Genomic DNA, 15,840 nt, shown 5'->3' with positions numbered 1-15,840 from the left:
TCGGCTGCGAACCGATCCAGTGAGTGCTGGAGGTCACAGCCCGATGAAGACATCAGGACAACATCATCTGCAAACAGCAGCAATGCAATCCTCAGCCCACCGAACTGTAAACACTCCTCCCCACAACTACGCCTCGATATCCTGTCCATGAATACCACAAACAGGATTGGTGACAAAGCGCAGCCCTGGCGGAGGCCAACCCTCACCGGAAACGAGTCCGACCTACTGCCGAGAACCTGGACACAGCTCTCGCTTTGGGCGTACAGGGATTGGATGGCCCCCAGAAGTGGCCCCCTCACCCCATACTCCCGCAGCACCTCCCACAGTATCTCCCGGGGGACCCGGTCATACGCCTTCTCCAGGTCCACAAAACACATGTAGACCGGATGGCCGTATTCCCAAGCCCCCTCCAGGATCCTTGCGAGAGTGAAGAGCTGGTCCGTTGTTCCACGGCCAGGACGGAATCCGCATTGTTCCTTTTCAATCCGAGGTTTGACTATCGGCCGAACCCTTCTTTCCAGCACCTTGGAGTAGACTTTACCAGGGAAGCTGAGTAGTGTGATACCGGGTAATTGGCACACACCCTCTGGTCCTCCTTTTTGAACAGGGGAACCACCACCCCGGTCTGCCACTCCCTAGGCACCGTCCCAGACCTCCACACAATGTTGAAGAGACGTGTCATCCAAGACAGCCCCTCCACACCCAGTGCCTTCAGCATTTCTGGACGGATCTCATCAATCCCTGGGGCTTTGCCACTGTGGAGTTGTTTGACTACCTCAGTGACTTCCACCAGGGAAATTGATGATGCTCCCCCATCAGCCTCCAGCTCTGCCTCTACAATAGAGGGCGTATTAGTCGGATTCAGGAGTTCCTCAAAGTGCTCCTTCCACCGCCCGATTACCCCCTCAGTTGAAGTCAACAGAGTCCCATCCTTACTGTATACAGCTTGGATGTTTCCCCGTTTCCCCCTCCTGAGGTTCCGGATGGTTTTCCAGAAACACCTTTGTGCCGACCGAAAGTCCTTCTCCATGGCTACTCCGAACTCCTCCCACACCCACTGCTTTGCCTCCTTCACGGCAGCGGCTGTAGCCCTTCGGGTCTGTCGGTACCTTGCAACTGCCTCAGGAGTCCTCCGGGATAACATATCCCGGAAGGCCTCTTTCTTCAGTCGGACGGCTTCCCTGACCACCGGTGTCCACCACGGTGTTCGAGGGTTACCGCCCCTTGAGGCACCTAAGACCTTGAGACCACAGCTCACCGCCGTAGCTTTGGCAATAGAAGCTTTGAACATCGTCCAATCCTGTTCGATGCCCCCCACCTCCACAGGGATGCTAGAAAAGCTCCGCCGGAGGTGTGAGTTGAAGATCTCCCGGACAGGGGCCTCCTCCAGATGTTCCCAGACGTTCCCAGTTTGCCCGCACTACCCGTTTGGGCTTACCAGTTCTGTCCAGAGTTTCCCCCCACCCTCTGACCCAACTCACAACCAGATGGTGATCAGTTGACAGCTCCGCCCCTCTCTTCACCTGAGTGTCCAAAACATACGGCCTCAGATCCGATGATACGATAACAAAATCGATCAACGACCTTAGGAGCTCTGGTACCACGTACACTTATGAACATCCTTATGCTTGAACATGGTGTTCGTTATGGACAATCCATGACTAACACAGAAGTCCAACAACAAACGACCGCTCGGATTTAGATCAGGGAGGCCGTTCCTCCCAATCACGCCTCTCCAGGTATCCCCATCGTTGCCCACGTGCACGTTGAAATCCCCCAGCAGAACTATGGAGTCCAGCACTTGAGCCCCATACAGGACTCCAGTCAGGGTCTCTTAGAAGGCCGAATACTCTGAACTGTTCCCCCCCATAACCCGCAGGCGTAGGGAGGCGACCCTCTTGTCCACCGGGGTAAACTCTGACACAGCGGCACTCAGCCGGGGATTTGTGAATATTCCCACACCCGCCTGGCGCCTCACACCCTGGGCAACTCCAGAGAAGAAAAGAGTCCAACCCCTATCCAGGAGTACGGTTCCAGAACCGATGCAGTGCGTAGAGGTAGGCCCCACCAGATCTAACTGGTAGAGCTCCACCTCCCGCACAAGCTCCGGCTCCTTCCCCCACAGAGAGTTGGCGTTCCACGTCCCCAGAGCCAGCCTTTGCCGCCCGGGTCTGGTCCGTCGAGGTCCCTGGCCTTCACTGCCACCCATGGGGCAGCGCACCCGACCCCAGCGGTTCCTCCTGCAGGTGGTGAGCACACAGGATGGAGAGGAGGGGAGTGCCACGTTGCTGCTTTGGGCTGTGCCCGGCCAGGCTCCGTGGCAAACCCGGCCACCAGGCGTTCGCTGTCGGGCCCTCCGACTGGGCCTGGCTCCAGGCGTGGGCCCCGGGCTTCCTCCGGACATATTTTTCCTGTGCTTAATGGGTGAGTATACCATGGATTCAACAAACATAATGCACTAGGAATTTTATTTTATTTTGATAACCCAATGACAATTATCTTCTGTCTTCTAAAATGTGCATAACTGACAAGTAGCTGTAATCTCTAAGCATTTACAATATTAGCAATCATAAAACGATGGATATTAATATCCACAAGCATGAATATTGCAATATTTGAAACCGTGGCGATAACAAATCAACACAAAAATATGAGGCCTTTTCTTTTACCAATTTTAGATATGTTCTGTTATTGAAAAGGCACTGTTTGGTAAATATATTACTCACATTATTCTTACATAAAACACAACATTTAAAAACACTTTGAATACACACAACCAAATGCTAAAATGGTGCCAAACTAATTAATTCCCCTGAAGTCCACCGATCTTACTAAACATTAAGAATGTCGGGGAATTGCCATAGTAAGAAGGTGCTAATAAACTAAGTGCTGTGACACAGTTAGCATGTACTCTACAGGAGGAAATTGAGGTAGACAAAGTGGTCTATGGCTCCTTGCCTCTTAGAGAGTCCATCAAGCTCTTGCTGTTGCTCTGTTGTTGGATGAGGAGGGGAAAATTACATAGTTCATATCAATGTCCGTTCCAACCACATCTACTGGCATAAAAACAGGAAGTCAGTGGTAAAGTAGTAAAGCCCGTCTCTTGCTGGACTTGATTGGCTGGCTCTGTCAATTGTGATATTGACAAGCGGTGCGACTCCGCGCCTGATGCTAAAAAGTTGAGGATATTTTAACTTTATGCTTGGCTAAAAAATGCCTGAAAAAACGGCTTGTGAGAGGAAGCGCATGCCAAAAACAATGTTTTTTGCAGGCGACGCGTTTTTAGCGACGCGTCTTGGTGTAATCGGTGTGAAAATATGATATTTAGTAAAATTCACACACTGTTGTGAGGAGGAACTCTGCTCTGTCTGTGTGCGTGCCTGTCCTCTCACTGCCGCCAGTTCATCAGTTTTAAGCACAGTTTTAAGTTGGATGCTGTTGGTCTGAGGCTTGAAGCGTTTGCTGTTCCTAGCTTTACTGAGGGAAACAATAGTTTCTGGTGTTTCCTGCTAACTGCATGTTTTAATTCCAGTTTTTGTGATCATGGTCATGTTCGAGATGTTTCTGGGTAATTCTGGTCTCAGTAATGAGAGCATTACACAGCCTGTTGGGTGTCTGGGTGGTGTAATGTAATGGTACTATTTTATCTTATCAACATGCAGAGCGGAGTTATCAGGTGTGTGTGATGTCAGACAAGGGCGTGCACAGTCCGCAGTCCGCACTTGGAGTTGTATGAATCCAGTCATTCAACAGTCTCGGTGTTATGCTAATCTTCAGCTAATAAAGTTAGCCAAAGATACAACCATCTCCTAAACTTATTTTACACATTACACCACAAGTGGATGGACCCAGTTACCTTGCAGGTGTTTAACCTGAGAACCTGAAGACTGCTGCTACACAGGGTGACATAAATAAAACAAGTAAATACATGATGTATACAACTAGGTTGCAAATAACCATAAACATCAAATATCAGATGAAATAAGCAGCATTAAATACATCTGTATCAATAACATAGATAATTAAAGTTGCGAGCAGCGATGAACAGGCCCTCGCATCCTGTGCGACAAGTGATGCAGTCACCATCGATGGATCTATGTGACGTGCGGTCACCAGCGCGGGTGCGACAAGTGATGCAGTCACCATCCAGGGATCTACGTGACGTGCGGTCACCAGTATGGGTGCGACAAGTGATGCAGTCACCATCCAGGGATCTACGTGACGTGCGGTCACCAGCGCGGGTGCGACAAGTGATGCAGTCACTATCGAGGGAGCTACCCATTCAGCACCACACCCAAAAATACACATATAGTTGCATACACACATTTAGAACCTAAAGAGTGGTAAAACAGTGTCTCTGACAGTTTTGTGGAAACCTCACGGTGTCAACAGATGCAAAACTGATCACACAAACCAGTTGCTTGGGTGATTTCAATACAAACTGGCTGGCTGTTAGCACTCTCTCTCATCATGCCGGAAATCGACCATGGAATCTGTTCCGCCGCTCTGATAGTGCTTGTGTAACATTAAGTATAATACTTCTGATGTTATTGAAATGTCCCTGTAACATATTTTTGAAATATTGTGTGATTAATGAATAATCTAAAGAGTGGAATGTAATGGTAAAAATATGCATAAACAACTGTGTGTCCTTGCTGTGAACCCGAAACTGCAAATAACAAATGTATCTTATTAATTTTTAATATTCATGATGAAGCGTCTTCAATGTCATAAGACTTTGCTTACTAAATTTGAGACTGATCTGGTCAACTGGCTAGGAGTAAATAAAAGTATAAAATGTGACATTTCCTTTTGCCAGTAGGTGGCGCTATGATTTATTGAACATTTTGGCATTGATATATGCTCATTCTTGAATTATGACCGAGAGTTCACCTTACGCGACCACGAGTCCGATGTCCTGCGTGGACTGCCTGATACTAGAAATTATGCATTGCAAATAGTGCACCGCTTCCTGTATCCGGTGTGTGGCGCTACAGAACACGCACCAACATGCATTATGTAGCTCTATATCATGTGTAAACCACAATGTGTAAAAGTCATGTAAGTCGGATGCTGTTTGTCAGAAAACGCAGATTTCCTTTCACCAGCAGGTGGCGTAGTGAGTATTAGTGAAATTTAGCTTGTAGACATTCTCAGGCCATGAGTCTTATCATGCATGGGAAGTTTGGGACCATTAGGAATAAGTCCAGCTGAGTTACATCAGCTTTTTTCATGAGGAATCTCGTAAAGTAGCCGCCCGCTACGGCTAAGCCATTCCGTCAAACATAAAGCTTTTGATAACTTTTAATCACAATGGTCTTGAGATTGTAATGACACAATTTGAAGTGGATCTGGACAAAGTTCCTAGGAGGAGTTCGTTAAAGTATAGCGACTAGAAATAGGCCAAAATCTATAGAAAAATTACACAAAAATGTAAATGGCCGATTTCCGGTACGGTTTAGAGCAGGGGTGCCCACACTTTTCCGGCTTGCGAGCTACTTTTAAAATGACCAAGTCAAAATGATCTACCTATCAACCAGGGTTGCATAGTCCGGACAGTAGCTGCTGGTATCCAGCCTCAAGCAGACTTCAAATGATCATCAGTCATGGTGGAACGGTGTTTGGACTTAATATTCATTATGTGGGAAAAGGCTGACTCAGATAAATAAGTAGAGCCAAATAATGCAGTCAAGAAGGTAGCACATTTCCTCATGTTTGGGTACTTTTTCCTCTGTGAGTAAGTTCCAAAACTGTGCGTAAATGTAGCGACTGGCTTGAGTAAAGCAAAGTCTTGAAAGCGTTTGTCAAACTCTGACAGACACGTGTCAATCTGCTCTGTGTAGCGCGCACTGTCAAGTTGCGCACACGGCTTCCGTTGCGTCTCCAGCTCTGACGCGAGGTTTTGGAAGTTCCCCAAATCATGGCGCTGCAGCTTTAGCTTCTGTAGTAGAAATAAATTGGGAGGCTAACTAATTAGCTTGCCGGAGTTGTGCGGTTGACCGCGCATACGTGGTGACCCGTGTGTTAGAAAAGAAGTGATCTCAGACTGGATGCCCTGTACATCAAGTGGCAAATGCCATGAGGACATCTCATTTTTTTTGAATGGCATGCGATCTACCCGCACTACCTCCGCGATCGACGTATTGGGCACCCCTGGTTTAGAGCATGGACCCAAGAGACTTTTTTTTAAGTCTCCATGGGATACATGTGCCTACCAGAAATATTGTAGGGGGCGCTATGGAGGCAATTTACAACAACCAAGCCAAAAACCGATATAAAATATGTCTTCCCATCACCTATGATACATGTACAAAGTTCCATGACTTTTTGAGCATCCCAAGCCAATGAACCATCAGCCTACTTTTTCATGGCGAATGATGCGTTGCCATTGCAACAGTGTACAACGAAAACTCACAATATTCATGATGATGCATCATCAATGTGTCAAGGCTGTCCTTACCAAATTTGGAATTGATCTGGTGAACTGGCTAGGAGTAATAAATGTAAGTATAAAATGTGACATTTCCTTTTGCCAGTAGGTGATGCTATGAGTTATTGAAAATAACTCTTCAAGTAGCATCATGCATAAGAAGTTTTGTGCAGATTGGATAATGTACCTTGGAGTTATAACAACTTACTTTTTCATGCCAAATGTCACAGCTCTGCCCATTCTCTCCCATCACTCCACACTCTCCTCACTCTAGTCATCAGCACAACTCCCCTCACCTGCCTCCTAATTAGCTCATTCAGTGCACCTCATTAGTCACCCACCTCATTAGCTCTATCACTCTCACCTGCTCACTCTGCTGCACTTACTATATAAACCCCTGCCTCTCAGTCACTCTTTGCCAGGTCATTGTCTTATCTACCCCCTTGTCTTGTTCCCGGTTTCCCCGTCTGGATTTTCCCCCCCTCATCTCGTCTTGTCGTGGATTCCCTGTTGTACTCTGGTAATGATTCCTATTTTGTTCTGTTATCATTAAAACCCGGTTTCACTGCATCTCCATATGTCTGCGTTTTAGTCCTCCACCACACTCCGTGGCACCAAATGAGGCAAAATGGCCACCCCACCAAATCAAGGTTCTTCCATGAAAACTCACAAATTTGATAACTTTTGATCACAAAGGTCTGGAGAGTATCCTGACCAAATTTGTAGTCGATCGTTTAAATTCTGTAAAAGGAGTTTGTTACACATAGTACAGTATAGTACAAAGGCTGAAAAAGCACAAATCTCATTTACTGTAGCGCCCCTTAGTGGTTGAATAGAAAAAAAATGTCAGGGTATGTTACAGGATGCGTTGTGCACATATGCTGCAAATTTGGTGATTTCAGGACAAACGTTGAGAAGTTGTTAATATATAAGCCATGCCCCCAAGAAGTTTATTTGTCCATATCTTATAAACGCAAAAATATTTGAATAACTTTTGATGATGTAGATCCAATAATGATCCACAGCAAATTTGGTAGCAATCGGACCAAGCGTGTAGGAGAAGTTTGCAAAAATGTGTTTTTCACAAAATTCGAAATGGCGGAAAATCTAAGTAGACGGAGCTTTGAGGTCTGAGAGGCTTTTTTGTAGAGCTAGCGGAGCTTCCAGTAAATCGGATATACAGGCCAAGGGGCGTTGCTGGTCCAACTTCTAGAAGAAGAAATAACACAACATCAAGGGCTTGTTACTGCACTAAAGCTAGCGTATATGTTTGTATTTGTTGAGTGCAGTGGAGGCTCAGGGGTACACGGAAAACTCACAGCATTCAAAGGAACAATGGTGTTCCTAAAAAAGGGTTGCACAACCACAGCAAAGTCCTCTCTCTCTTCATAGCGGCTTCCATACACCAATTTTTCTGTCTCAACCTGAAAGAAAGACCACAAAAGTTCAAATACCTTGTTTATAAAATCCATCTGCTTCTTCTCACTCATTAAAAAATCCTGAATCTATGAAAATGCTAATATTTTCACTACAGACATTTAACTACTGAAGATAAGACGTCTCTTACTACACTGACAGACCTGTCCACATCACACTTATTGTATATTACTGTATATTGCATTTTGGACCATGATTGGCTTCCAAACTATTTGTGATGTTTGTAGGTACATGTCTAAAAGTCAGATTTAAGGTGAGCACAGAGAAACTTCCCCCCTTCATCAGATGAATGTGAAAACAGCCACCAAGTGTCAAAGTCTGCACATACATCATTCTGCACAGTCTGAGTGAAATAACAATACGCAAACCCAACTTTGAGGGAACTTTAACTAGATGCTGGTCACACAGTTCCAGTCTGTTCACCTGTACATCTCGATTGATCCGTTTTACTTCAGCCAGCTCTGGGGAATCCTCTCCTGGTAACAAGAAGCATGGGCAGACAAGCCTGAAGATCAGGGGTGAAAATAAAGAGTTGATCTAGGATAGTAAAATCAAATCATCACAGAATACATAGTGCTGCTTTTTGCATAGCACATGATACGATGTGTCATTGATTCAGGGATAAGGTATTCTTTAATAAACACCAAATCATAATATATTTCTTTGCTGGACTGACTAGGTATTAGATCAATATTAAGAGAAGTGCTGTTTATTCAAAGCAGCAAATGTGCCTTGGACTCAGTGGTCTAAATCCATGTAGAATTGATTTGGCATGTGTGGGTCGATCAGGCGTACTTTTGTAACACATTGCACCCGAGACTATCCTTTTTGAGCCTGTGAAGGCCTTCAATTTCTAGGATCTCCACGACGTTGACAATTGCCCTGGGAACCTACAGTCAGAAGAGAAGAAAATGTAAACCTATTTAATCTGGGAGGTAAAACTGTGCATTTTCTCGTCCATTACAGTATTTTTTTGTGTAATCAATAGTTATTTCTTGGTCAATAACATAATTATTTTACCTCTTTGTAAAGCATATCCAAGCTTGTCATCAAATGAAGGCTGTAGTTCTGAGGTGACAAAGAGGCCTGTAGAACGAAAAGAATAATACAATTACACGCAAAGCACAAGGCTTTTTATTACTCAATAGTGAACACGAGTACTCTCATGCCTTTTTTGTCATTAACAACTCTTCTCTGTTGTGGCCACGGACAAGCAGAATAATTAAGGCACATTTCAGGGGCAAGTGGCCAAGTTTGTAGCTAAAAAATGCATATCAACCAACAGAGCCGACGCCATGCAACATGTATGAGCATACGAGCAACAACTAACTCTAAGCTGTCCCTACCACAGTCTCAGACCTCATCTTAAATTGATGCTGTGCTTTGATATTCTGCTTCAAAGCACAAACATTAAAAGAGAGACGACACTGTCAGTGGTGTGCGAGGGGAGTAACGGAGAGAGAGATGAAAAGGGAAATGGAGGCAAAATGAGAAAGCAGAAAGAAAGAGAGGAAGAAGAAGGAGTGCTAGTTTTGATGTCTTCCAGTCAGGCTTTCGACAGCACCACAGTACTGAAACTGCTCTTGTTAAGGTTTTCAACGACATCCACTTAAACACAGACAATGGCAGAATTTCAGTCTTAGTATTGCTAGATGTCAGTGCTGCTTTCGACACGGTCAAAAAATTTGGGTGGGACTTTCTGGCACAGCACTTAACTGGTTTGAATCCTACTTGAAGGACCGAGAATACTTTGTGTCTATAGCTAATTACACATCAGAGCTGACTAAAATGACTTGTGGTGTTCCCCAAGGTTCAATTCTGGGGCCTTTTCTGTTCAACATCTACATGCTTCCACTAGCTCAAATTATGGAAAACAACAAAGTGTGTTATCATAATTATGCAGATGACACAAATCTACATAACTATATCACCAGGGGACTATAATCCCATACAAGGGCTGGGTAAATGCATTGAACAAATCAACAACTGGATGTGCCAGAATGTTCTTCAATTAAACAAAGATAAAACAGAAGTAATTGTTTTTGGTACCAAGGACGAACGATTGAAAGTCAGCGCTCAGCTTCCATCACTGATGTTAAAAACCACAAACCAATCCAGAAATCTAGGTGTAGTTATGGATTCAGACCTCAACCTGAACAGCCATATGAAGACAATTACAAAATCTGCCTACTATCACCTAAAGAATATATCACAGATTAGAGGATTTATGTCTCAACAGGATTTGGAAAAACTTGTCCATGCATTTATCTTCAGTAGACTGGACTACTGTAACATTGTGTTTATAGGTCTCTGTAAAAAGTCAACCAGAAAGCTGCAGCTGATTCAGAACGTTGCAGCTCGAGTCGTCACTAAGACCAAGAAAGTGGATCTTGTATAGAGAAGTGTATTTCCACCACTTCACAGAAAATACTGTATTATGTATGTACTGTATTATGCTGTCTGTTCTCTTAGTGCCAGTCATTAAAAACAAAGCTGGTAAAGTATGTAGCCTAGATAATTACAGGCCCATTGCTTTGGCCAGCGTACTGTCAAAAATCCTAGAACAAATCCTGCTGGACAGAATATATGACTTTATCACCTCCAAAGATAACCAGTTCGGCTTTAAAACCAAACATGGCACTGACTTGTGTATGTATGCCTTAAAGGAAATTGGCAACAAATAGGCTACAGAGGTTTTTATCGATGTTTTATCGATGCCTCCAAACGGGCGTTTCTAGGATTCAAAAGAAGGGGGGGCTTAGCCCCAAGGGGAGGGGCATGTTTGCTGCAATTTCTTTTGGGGCTGCAGATATTCATTGTTTCAGACAGCTCATAGATTGGTTCAATCAGAAAGAGTGTGATTTTGCTCTGTAGTTTTGCTTGCATTCAGTATATGATAACACAAGAGACAGAATTTCAGGATCATAGTGAAATTTGACAACACAAATATGAACTTTTCTCAAATAAAGAGAGAGAAATAATTTTCCTGCTTGTAAAGGAAAGACGGATACTCTTGCTTTCATATCCACGTGACTCCGAAATCCTAATTCTTAAAGGGACCACACACAATGGATGGAGAATGGACCTGACAGTGTCAACTTTTGAGTTGTTTACTTGTTTATTATGAGCAGAAGGGAATACAATTTTGATCAACATTTACATTTATTTTGTGGTCCGTGTAGTTTTTACATACCAGTGATATTTTATGCTCATTTGGACACTATCACTGAGATAAAGATGAATTAGTTCAGTGTCAAATATGCCATTAACTGATTATAAACAACAACATTCTATAGGGACTGATATTGTTTCGAAATACTAGAGAGAGATATTAATGCAAAGAATAGAGAGATGTCGATAGTTATTTCTTGTATTTTGAATTTGCTCGTTCACTCTTGCTCACTGGAGACAGTTTCTAACAAAATAGCTAGCTAGCTAGCTAGCTTAGTGTTAACATAGCCCACTACAATATTCCCTTTCATTTGCCTCAAGTAAACCTAAATGTAAGCAGGTAACAATCGTTAACAACTACAGATAGCCACATTCTGTGACTACCTGTACTTACAATTTCACTCACGTGCATCATTTACTTTGAGCTAAACTTCTTGGCTATAATCCTGGCTGTCGTTGACGAGAGACGTTACTTTGTAGAGTGAGAAAACCAGCACAGCAGCCTCCCCAAGGTCCTAGTGCCCGGGATTAATGGTTCAGTATGATGATGGGTTGTTGGATTGTACTTTGAAGAGAAAACATACAAACCACAACGCACGCACATATTTAGCATGTTAGAGTTATAAATAACTTGTCCATGTGAGAAACAATAGTTGAATTTAATGACATCACCTATATATATATATATATATATATATATATATATATGTATATATGTATATATATATATGTATATATGTATATATATATATGTATATATATATATATATATGTATATATATATATATATATATATATATATATATATGTATATATATATATATATATATATATATATATATGTATATATATATATAGATGTATTTTTTTTTTAAAGCCAATAATGCCAAATTATTTGGGGGGCTGAAGAACATTTTAGGGGGGCTTCAGCCCCAATTCTTTTTAATCTATCTATTGATGATCTCATGTATAAATTAATTTGTCAACTTAATGACTCTGAAAATGAGATCATAGTTGTTTTAACCAACATAAGGTTTAGTAGCACATGCTACCAGTCCCAGCTGTGGCGACATTGGTACAGTTGTCTCTTTGTAAGGCATTGCTAGGCCTATGTACTTTTACTGTTTGTGTATGTCATTTTATGAATTTGTCTCTCTGGACACTGAGTCTGAAATAAATCTATCTATGTATCTATCTTCTCTGTATGTTACTGTTATTATGAAATACTGTGAGATACCGTTTTAATCAACCGTAAATTTACAGCAATTCATATCCTAAATCACATAATCTAGAGAAATCTCCCACTTTGTTAAACATAAGTACTGTTCCACCTTTCACTTAAATAATGAATCGTAAATAGTTAATTACAAATGTTGTCAAGCGATGAATGTCTAGAGCATGTCTACCTGTAAGTTGAGCGCAGGATCCAACAAGGGCTGCCAGAATGAGGAATGCAGATCTAGTCATGCTGAGGTGAGATACTGAGAGCCTTCCACACTAAGAGTCTGCTGTTTCCCTTCAATCTCAGAGAGAGAATGACTGTAAGTTCTCACTGACTGTGAGACTGCACTGTACCTGTTATGTGATTGGACGCTGCAGATGATCGGACTGACTGACTGACTGGAGTTTAATACCAAAATGAAGACAGATCACAGATTAAACTCTAGTTTTAAAAATAATGATTATATTCACAATTATGTTAGTTTGTCCAATTACTTTTGAGCCTCTGAAAATGTGGGTGGCTGTGTAAAAATGGCTGTAATTCATAAACGGTCATTGTGATTTTTTTGTTTTAGACATTGAATTAAAGCTGAAAGTCTACACTTCAACCACATATTGACTGATTAGTTTCAAATCCATTCGGGTTGTGTAAATTAGCAAAATTTGAAAAATTGTGTCACAGTCCAAATACTTATGGACCTGACTGTATGTGCTTGTACTGAGATATTAGGTGGGTTTGTTCTGCCTGACGCATGCTGCAGCCTGTTATGTCTGCTCTGCTCTAGTGTCGTACACTTTTCTTTTGCTTATATGTGTATTGGTTTTGTCTATACGTTGCTGTCTGTTTATCTATGAATTTTAATTCCATTTTAATTTGAAATTTTGTAATTTTAGGCTGCCTTCAAACATCTGTCCGAGGACAGCAGAAGAAAACTAGCCTCTCTGGCTAACTCTGGCTCACTTACAGTTTGACTGTTGATTGGTGTGCACTGTCCCTGCAAAATAAATAAATAAATAAGAAAATAAAATAAAAAAACAGTATGTATTGTTTTCCTTGTATTTGTTATTCCTCTGTATATTATATTTCAACACTGTGTCCTTTTCAAACAAAGCATCCAGCCCATACTTGCTGGAGATGTCCCGTTAACTCTCGGGTCTTTTTTAACTAGTGAGACAAGCACAGGTGTTACTAATAACGTAAACGATGGCCAGTATCTAGTTTTTTTTTTAACCTCTCTGCTGACTCCTAGTGGAGCACCCGCTGCAGCACAGGCTATGACGTCATGACCGGATGTTGATACTAGCTCGCAGCGGAGAGCAGACAGGAACAGCTGAAAAAGAACAACAAAGCCACCGCAACGACGACGACGGTAAAAACAACAGATGTGCGTCTGAAATATACCTGAAACATTGGTGACATTATCGCTGGTGGGGACATTTTGTACCACTTAAACAAAATTTAAAAGGTAAGAAGCTGTAATTAAAGTAACGTACAAGTTAACGATAGATATGTATCACACAATATAATACATTTTCTGGAGAGTGATTGAAAATAATGCTAATTTAAGAAACAAAAACAATCACCCCAATAAGAACAGAGTTGAGGCATACAAGCGAAACTAAAGAGAAACCACTTGGTCCTTATTTCATTGTGGTTACATGAAGCAAGTGCAGTTACCTTTGACTCTGCATTTCTAGATATACCACGGCCTGGATGACTGAGAATCTTTACAGACTTAAAAATCCAGTGTGAGCATAAAACAGTCACAAACTGCTCATTTATTTACAACATAACCCATAATAGCCTCACTATGTTAAAGGAGTAGCCACCACATTATAAACGTGATGGAAACTCCTCTCAGAGTTCACCTTTTTATAGTGCCTGAAGGTGTACATTGTCACGTTGGCTATTGTAATGTAAAGTGTTACTGTCTATACTGTTTATAGTCTAGTCCTATTTTATTTTAACTTTCCAACAATAAATAATTTGCTCTTTTTTCTGTCTTGTTTTAGCCTTAGGCCAGCCACTCCCAGAGATTTGACGATGGGACGCATCTTCTTGGACCACATTGGCGGAACTCGCCTCTTCTCCTGCGCCAACTGTGACACCATCCTGACCAACAGGTCTGAGCTCATCTCAACACGCTTCACGGGTGCCACGGGCAGAGCTTTCCTCTTCAACAAGGTACAGAGACAATAGCGACATAACACGTACAACGTTTACTCCTAAATAAAACGGGGGCACACACCGATTCAGTATCTAGTTAAAAATGTGTGCGCTTGTGTCTCAACTCCACAGGTGGTGAACCTCCAGTACAGTGAGGTGCAGGACAGAGTGATGCTCACCGGCAGACACATGGTGAGGGACGTCAGCTGCAAGAATTGCAACAGCAAGTTGGGTTGGATCTACGAGTTTGCTACTGAGGACAGTCAGCGCTACAAGGAGGGACGCGTCATCCTGGAGAGGGCGCTGGTCAGGGAGAGCGAGGGCTTCGAGGAGCACGTCCCTTCAGACAACTCATGAGGCACTAACCGTGGATTACCTTGAAGCTCACTCCCGCGTCCTCCTATCCCTCTCCTTTTGTCCCCTTGTGCTGCACACCACCACCTGCAGACTTAGTGGTCAGCGTTTGGCTTCACCCCCACACAGAATGATGTCATATTTACGTATACATTGTGTTTGACCATGACAGGAACTTTATTTAGATGTGGCTCACATGATGTCCCTTTATTTGGATTGACATTGCATTCTTAAAATGTACACAATGGGGAATTAAGTATCCCATTAATAGTGTGGAGGTGATCTCCTGAACAGCACAACGTGGTGAAAATTCATCTTACAGTTTAATTCAGTTGTCCCACTCCGTCTTGTGACCGTGGATTCCGTGTCTGTGTGGTGTGCCGTGTGAAGGGCGACGTGTTGCTTTGGTGACTTATGAAGAGCGTGTACCTTGCAGCCATGTTTCTTCAGTGTGGCGGAAGAGGAGTGGGTCTTAAGACGTGATGAAGACATTCTCTGGCTGCCTGCCCCTTTAAGGACATGTTTATGAGAGGATGGGTCAGGCAAGCGTTTGAAAGTGGTCAGTACTGGAAGAGACAAGTTTATTGGTGTGGAAAAATAACCAACAGCGGACATTCTCTTAGCAGTTAATACGTTACAATGTTGGAAACAACACACTGAAGATATGTTTGAATCAAGCTTGAGTTTGACTGTACTCCAACTTAAAACAGTTTTCATTGTTGAACTACTTTTCGGGATAGTGACCCATCCTCCACATTTTATAGTCCCAGGCTTTGGGCACGTTTGGTCATAAGATGACTTGTTTCTTACAACACAAATCTGAGCGAGCTTTAATAGAGTTCTAGTCTTTAAAAGTTGAGTCTTTGTCCTTTTGACTGTGCCAGAGCCTCCGTTTTATATCATCAGTGTCCTGTGGAGATTTCAATGAAAATGTCAAATTGTAACAAAACAAAACAAACTCAATGTCCCTGACATTTTAGGTTATTTTTGGAGTGGGTTGTGTTGTGCCATTTCAGAGTGTGCATGCCTGCAGGCGCTACCAGAATGCTCCGGCCTTTCT

The 15,840-nt window shown here is 42.7% G+C and overlaps 2 protein-coding genes across 3 annotated transcripts in view; one reads left to right on the top strand and one right to left on the bottom strand.

Annotated features, from left to right (window-relative positions):
• Window positions 1-7,537: 7,537 nt before the first annotated feature.
• On the bottom strand, window positions 7,538-11,481 carry LOC137877965 (phospholipase B1, membrane-associated-like). The gene is made up of 6 exons (XM_068718148.1): window positions 11,445-11,481; window positions 8,888-8,953; window positions 8,663-8,757; window positions 8,291-8,372; window positions 7,750-7,854; window positions 7,538-7,639 (listed from the first exon to the last, which is right to left on the bottom strand). Exons 1-6 carry the CDS (start codon window positions 11,451-11,453, stop codon window positions 7,538-7,540), a joined length of 459 nt encoding a protein of 152 aa, XP_068574249.1. The 5' UTR covers window positions 11,454-11,481.
• Window positions 11,482-13,561: 2,080 nt separating this feature from the next.
• LOC137877895 (protein yippee-like 5) overlaps window positions 13,562-15,840 on the top strand; it is a 2,563-nt gene continuing 284 nt past the window's right edge. The window contains exons 1-3 of one of the 2 annotated variants that reach the window (XM_068718064.1): window positions 13,562-13,725; window positions 14,273-14,444; window positions 14,559-15,840. The exon at window positions 14,559-15,840 is cut by the window's right edge and continues 284 nt beyond it. In XM_068718064.1, the coding sequence (XP_068574165.1) occupies window positions 14,304-14,444; window positions 14,559-14,783 (366 nt within the window). In that variant the 5' untranslated portion in view covers window positions 13,562-13,725; window positions 14,273-14,303 and the 3' untranslated portion in view covers window positions 14,784-15,840. The remainder of the gene's footprint in view (window positions 13,726-14,272; window positions 14,445-14,558) is intronic. The other variant, XM_068718065.1, reaches the window with a different exon arrangement.

The sequence above is a fragment of the Cebidichthys violaceus genome, unplaced genomic scaffold (assembly GCF_023349555.1).
Source record: "Cebidichthys violaceus isolate CVI_PGR_0920_01 unplaced genomic scaffold, fCebVio1.0.p SCAF_22, whole genome shotgun sequence".
NCBI classification, from domain to species: Eukaryota; Metazoa; Chordata; class Actinopteri; order Perciformes; family Stichaeidae; genus Cebidichthys; species Cebidichthys violaceus.
Note: the sequence above shows the minus strand (reverse complement) of the source record. Positions and strands in the feature narration are given on the sequence as shown.

Excerpts from the sequence above, each read along its gene's own strand:
- LOC137877965 (XM_068718148.1), bottom strand. Across the intron at positions 8,373-8,662 it reads GGGTGCAATGTGTTACAAAA|GCTTGTCTGCCCATGCTTCT; the intron begins GTACGCCTGATC and ends CCTGATCTTCAG. Across the intron at positions 7,855-8,290 it reads GGATCAATCGAGATGTACAG|GTTGAGACAGAAAAATTGGT; the intron begins GTGAACAGACTG and ends TCTTTCTTTCAG.